Source organism: Erpetoichthys calabaricus, chromosome 1 (genome assembly GCF_900747795.2).
Source record: "Erpetoichthys calabaricus chromosome 1, fErpCal1.3, whole genome shotgun sequence".
Classification (NCBI taxonomy): Eukaryota; Metazoa; Chordata; class Cladistia; order Polypteriformes; family Polypteridae; genus Erpetoichthys; species Erpetoichthys calabaricus.
The window spans coordinates 316,136,626-316,143,642 of record NC_041394.2 but is presented as its reverse complement, the minus strand read 5'-3'; the positions used below and the strand labels follow the sequence as shown (position 1 = coordinate 316,143,642).

The 7,017-nt window shown below is 35.7% G+C and overlaps 1 protein-coding gene across 1 annotated transcript in view; it reads right to left on the bottom strand.

Annotated features, from left to right (window-relative positions):
* Positions 1 to 324: 324 nt before the first annotated feature.
* Positions 325 to 7,017, bottom strand: part of ttll12 (tubulin tyrosine ligase-like family, member 12) — a 102,857-nt gene continuing 96,164 nt past the window's right edge. Inside the window, exons 13-14 of the mRNA XM_028817741.2 lie at positions 993 to 1,131; positions 325 to 568 (exon numbers count right to left, since the gene is read on the bottom strand). Of these exons, the coding sequence (XP_028673574.1) occupies positions 417 to 568; positions 993 to 1,131 (291 nt within the window). The 3' untranslated portion in view covers positions 325 to 416. The remainder of the gene's footprint in view (positions 569 to 992; positions 1,132 to 7,017) is intronic.

Here is a 7,017-nt window from a genome sequence, read left to right as displayed (position 1 = left end):
TCAAGTTCACACACAGTTTACAGTCCATCTAACCAACCTATAAATATGGAAGATTGCACCTTGCCTTAATTACACATTCCAGAAAGATGACTGTATACTTCATAAGTCTTGATACAAAAAAAAAACAAACCACGTCACACAATTTCTTTAAAAGATATTTGATCTGATGCCTGTTGGCATTTAAATCAATTAAGAACACCAAAGCATTTTTTTTTGCAAAAAAATAAAATTATCAAATCACCTCCTTACAGTTAACAGAATTATGGAATAACAATGTTTCTTAGTGTAGTAGAAAAGTGAAGATAAAAAAATACTCAAAGTCAATTATACTTATCATTTTTCTGCTTATATTTACTAATGGTAAAACATCCACAAGCTCTGCTATGTATTCATAGTTTTAAAATGTTTAACAAATATTAAACAATACGAGTTACTGGGGAATTGGTACTATCATCCAAGAAAAGTGTGCTAAACACATCATCAAAGAAGCTTGGGTGGTATTTACAAGCTCTGGTACAGTCAGGATTAAAGTTTACTTCCAGGATCTGTGGCTTCATAACCTTTTGACCTGTTAAAAAACACAAAGTCATTAACATCTATGATAATTTACACCTGATGAATAAAATCAGCTTCTGACCAACTGATCAATATACAGAGATCAGAAACCAGAAGTGCAGCGATCTATTCTAAAGTCTCTCTGTTCCTAGTTGTACAGTTAGAGTGATACATTAATCCATTATGATTTACATTTCCACCCAATATTATTATAATAGAAATTTATTATAAACATCAGAAAAATACAATGCAGCTGTGAATAGATCTTACCATTTGATTATATTAATATAACTTTTGTGAACAGACTGGCTTAAAAAACTCTAAAATTAGGGATGCTACTACTGCAAAAGCTGTCTATACTTTGGCTTTAACACTTCATTTAAAACTTTTTTTAGTATATACTACTGTGGACATGAACAAAACAAACTCAATTTTACCTTCGTCTGTATTTTGCCATTTCAGCATTAGGTCAATTGCATACATAGCTCGAGAGGATGGATAATCACATATACCAAAAGGGGCTGGTCTAGATGCTGCCACTTCAAATAGTTCAGCAAAACATTTGAAAAGCTTGTCCTGGGGGAAATAAAAGGTTTTTAGTAGCAAGAATTGATGCTAAAAATTTAATCAATGTGCATTTGTCACATTATTTGTATTATTGTAGCAAAAGGTTTGAAATATGTCACTGTTATCCATGAAGTTTATCTCATAAGAACTGATATTCCTCAAATTAAGAACTATGCACCGGTATAGCAGAAACCGTTCAAACTATGCAAGCCAGCTGACAGAGTGTGAGAAACTGATACCGCCCTAAAAGCAACTTAACAATGAGATGAAAAATGACAAGTGGGAATTCTTGGGGCAGGCTATAAGAGGAGAACAGGTGTTTCTAGTGGTCTAAACGGTCACTTTAAATTTTACAGCAACTGGGTGCTAATTTTTATTGGTTGCTTTATTGGTTGTTGGTCTTTTGGTGTGCTATTTTATTTATACTCGGCTAGAAAAAGATTGTTTCCATGTTTGGGACCTTGAACTGTAGAAACTGTATAAAAAGCTCTAACAATTGCCCTGAACTTTGAAGCACATCTCCAGACAGATGGACAATATCGCTGCCTGTTTCTAAGAATGCCTTCCACATTGCCGAAGTTAATGAACTCCATTTCTTGAGCTCCCACTCCAGGAATGGGGTTTGTCAAGAGTTTCCTTTGAGTAATTTTCAGTGTAAGCCGATATTAAACAAAAGCTAAGTGTATTTCTCCTACGTGATTTATTTAGCACCACCGCCGTATCACTAGGGAGGAATATAGTCTTTTAGGTTATATCTATATAGATTCAGGCTAAGTAACATGCAGCAATCACTAACAAACTTATTCCCAGGGAGCGTGTGCCTCCTGCAGGAAACAATTAGTATTTATGAAATGTTAACAATAACATAACAGCCGAACACAAAAAGCATATGACAAACTGACAACATATTGTACTGCACCTATATTAAAATGATTAGAATTAATCCTATTTTCTGAGAATTTTATATAAAATGAAAATGTGAATTCATCTTCAGATGGGTTCTGAAAATACCTTTAGCCAGAGATGAAAAATAACTAGTAATCAGTGTATCTCCATGATCTATTAGCTTTTAATGCACGTATGTGCAGCACCCTGAATTCCAGCTTCTAGTTTGATTACAACAACAGCAACAATTGTTTGGTATTTTGTACACCGTATTAAACCCTGTGGGGAGATGGTCTTTTCATATACCTTCGGAGGTCAGAGCGCAGGGTCAGCCATCGTACAGCGCCCTGAAGCAATTTTCACTTTTATTTTTTGTATAGCCCAAAATCACACTAGGAATGCCTCAATGGGCTTTAACAGGCAAGTTTTTTGGGAAACTTTTTTTTTTTTTTGACAGCACCCCCAGACTTGACTCTCTACGAAAACAAGGAAAAACACTTCCAAACAATCCTTGTAGGAAAAACAAAAAGAAAAATATTGGCAAGGGAGACACACCCTTCCAGGTAGGCTGGATGTGCAATGGATGACAAAAAAAAACGGGGTAAATATAATACACAAAATAGAATACAAGTGATTCTCTTCACAGAGCTAGATGTTCAATTTATCATGGCCACCTCAGAAATACAATACAATAGTACAAACTACCTTGTTCTTGCACAGCGCTCCCCAACAAGTGCAGACCATTGAGTGCGGCAACAACTCTCAAGACAACATGCAAGAATCAATTACACCACTCACTAAATTCAGAACTATCTCATATAAGGATACAGATTTGTTCAAATACATCAGAAACGAAGTAGAAACTAATTAACATAAATAAGAAACAACAGTATCTGTCTATCAGCTAATTACAGAACCATGGACAGATTGTAGAAAAGGAGTCAGACAAGCTGGACACAGTCAGAGTTCTGGAGACCTCAGCCGACAAGCTGCCATCCCCCTACTGGTCATTCCATAGCTGAGTCAGTGCTGGGCCAGCCAGCCTGATAAAAGAACCCTTCTTCCTGATGAGTCCAGTGTTCCTTTATCTTCAACAAGCAAAATACCCGCGCTTCGCAGCGGAGAAGTACTGTGTTAAAGAGGTTATGTAAACATATATATACATAAACATACTGTATATACATAAATATATACATATACACATCCACATATATATATATATATATATATATATACACACACACACATGCAGACACATATACATATATATACATATACATATTTGTATATCTACATATATATACACATATATACATATATATACATATACATATTTGTATATCTACATATATATAAACATATATACATATATATACATATTTGTATATCTACATACATACACATCTATCTATCTATCTATCTATATATATATATATATATATATATATATATATATATATATATATATATATATATATATATATATATATATATATATATACACACATATATATATACACATACATATATATATATATATATATATATATATATATATATATACATATATATATATATATATATATATATATATATAGCTGATTACCCAGTGGATTCGCTCACTGAGTGCAAGAGAAAAAAATAAAATGTATGTATAAAATAAGTTTAATTGCCAAATTTATTTTTCCACAAATAAAGAGCACTTACAATAACATAGAAATCAATATAAACAACATTAACATCATTATCATTTGAGAATATGAAGTAATATATAAGAAGCACATTGCATATAAATATAAATTATTAAACATTAAAATGTTCTTCTATAAAACACTACCGTGGCTATTCGTTTGTCTGTCCAGGATTTTAAATCAGCTGTAGCTCGCAAACCGTTTCACCTATTGACTTGAAATTTGGTACACAGATACTACGTCACGTCTACTATTCGCTTTCCCACACATATGAACACACATATATATATATATATATATATATATATATACACACACATACATATACACACACATACACATATATACATATGCATATATAGTGCGTTGCAACACGGGCTGTGATTGTTACATGGGAGGGAGACAACAAATCACAGCTTCCCGCTTTCTAATCGGGCTTGTGATTGCTGCTTTGACGGATGCCCAGATCCCACAGTATTTCCCCTTAGGAGAGGCGTTAGGCAAGTGTAATTGAATAGCGGTGCTGCAAGTTATTACTCTTTTTATCTTTATTTTATTTTATTGTAGAATCAACTCACAGCTGCGCACACCAGTGCGTGCGTGGCAGATGCGTACGGCTGACGTTTTCATTGTCTACCACCTTCGCTAATCATTCTTGAGGCAGATTGAAGACTTAAGTGCCAGCTTAAGTGAAAAATTAAAGAAAACATACTAAGTTTTAAAAAAAATGAGTTTTAACGGGAAAAGATGCCGACGAAAGAAGAGAAGCAGCGGGACGCTAGGGTCAAGAGCTGCTCATTAAGCAGCAAGCGCATCAACCTCTGAGCAAACGAATGGTAAACGTACAGAGAAAGAGGATAAATACTATGAATGGTCATGTCAAGTGTATTCACTCCACGTTATCGTGCAGTGCGCTGTTACTGGTATTTTGATAAAAGAATCTGAATAACATATAAGAAGCGTATAAATTATTAAACAGTAAAACATTAACATTTAAGAAGTAAAGATACATTGAGTACTACTGTAGTGCTTTCGGGTATAGTACATTTTTTGTTTGCCCATTACATGCATAAATGTATACATTTTTTGGTGTACCTACCCAAGAACACGCGACATGACCCGGCAGTTAAAAATGTATCGCTCCAGCAATTTTAACTGTGTTACAAAGTCATCTAATATGGTATTGCAAACGGCAGCGGGAGCGTTTCTATAAACTCAATTTAAACTTACTGTTTACACCGTGCTTTGAAGATGCATAGTATGCGACACGTGTTTCGCCGTAATTGTGGGCTCATCAGGAGTACACAGTCACTGCACTCCCTTACGGGAATAGATCCTCGGACGTAGAGGCGAAGCCCCTAACGTTGTGCCACGGCGTGAGGTTCGTTCATTTGACAGCATGTAGATCGGGGTAATTACATTGCAGGCATTCGTAGTCTGATTCACAATCTGATTGTATGGGTGGTTACCTACCAGGTAACGCTTGTGGTTGGTGAGCAAGTCGGCTAACTTCTGCCACGGTGCCCTCTTTCAGTTGCGAGAAGCAGATCATACAATGGTTGAAATAGTTTAATATATATAGCAAAATCACCGCGCTTCGCAGGGGCGAATATGGTATTGCAAACGGCAGCGTTTCTATAAACTTAAAGTTACGGTTTATACCGTGCCTTGTTTCATATTCTTTTCCTACCTTATCAATTGTGTAATGTGTTTTTTGAAGAGGTTTGATTCATGGAAGTGATCACTCCTGCTGCGTTCAGTCACTTCACGTGAGCCACTGTCTTGTGTGATGTTGCGATGTCCACGGGTTTATTTAATGTTAGCTAAGACCCGGCAGTTAAAAGTTTCTCGCTACAGCAATTTTAACTCTGTTACAAAGTGATGCAAACTCTCGTTTATACCTCGTGTCTTCTCATTAAACTTGTATCTCGCGAATATGGCATTGCAAACGGCAGCGGGAGCGTTTCTATAAAGTTAAGGTTACGGTTTACACCGTACTTTTTTATACGTCGTGTCTTCTCATTAAACTTGTATCTCGCGAATATGGCATTGCAAACGGCAGCGGGAGCGTTTCTATAAAGTTAAGGTTACGGTTTACACCGTGCTTTTTTATACCTCGTGTCTTCTCATTAAACTTGTATCTCGCGAATATGATATTGCAAACGGCAGCGGGAGCGTTTCTATAAAGTTAATTTAGACTTACGGTTTACACCGTGCTTTTTTATACCTCGTGTCTTATGAAGATGCTTGCATGCGTCACTCACTCGCTTCTTATTGTTTCGCTGCCTTGTCAATTGTGTAATGAATGTTTTCTTCTGCGCTCTTTGGGGCTCCTCCTTCTTTTCTACGTACTGAGTTCACAGTCAGTTCACGTGATTACGTGGGAGGCGTGATGACGCGACACGCAACTCAGTCTCCTACGGCCATCTTGCTGCCTACCATTACAGTATATGGACAAAAAAGAGGTTCCAGTTATGACCATTACGCGTATAATTTTGAAATGAAAACTGCCTAACTTTTGTAAGTAAGCTGTAAGGAATGAGCCTGCCAAATTTCAGCCTTCCACCTACACGGGAAGTTGGAGAATTAGTGATGAGTGAGTCAGTCAGTCAGTGAGTGAGTGAGTCAGTGAGTCAGTCAGTCAGTCAGTCAGTCAGTGAGGGCTTTGCCTTTTATTATTATAGATGACTTTCATTAGGCAGGCAAACAACTTGGCAGAAGAGCAGTTGCACCAAGTGGCACATGAGGATACCCACATTACTAGCCTATAATGTGGTACCTAATCAAAACCGTTCTGAATATTAAGGTAAATAATACACTTTACAGTCCTTAACTCCCCTTGTCACATGAATGATAGAAATGAACAAATGAATGGACACAAAATTTAAAAGAAATGATTACTTGTAAGATGCATTATTTTTTTTTCCCCTAAAACACACAGAACCCACAGTTACATAAAATAAATTTGTCTTCAGCTTATAGCTGTTCTTGTTAGATGAGAAACAGGAAAAGAAAGAAAGAAAGAAAGAAAGAAAGAAAGAAAGAAAGAAAGAAAGAAAGAAAGAGGAAAATCTAAAAATGTTTTTAAATTTCTTTTTTTTATCGCACTTGATTTAGCAACACAAGGGGATACCTGGTAATTTGTACGTGGTAATTTATTTTGAGCTTCTATAAAATTTTAATTTCTCCTTGAGATTAAATAAAGCTTCATTTAACCTAATAACCAATACATGAACAGAATGTTTCATCCTTCTTTTGAACAAAGAAAAATCTGTCTCCAATCGGACTGCTAGACATTTTAATAAAAGTATTCTGGAAA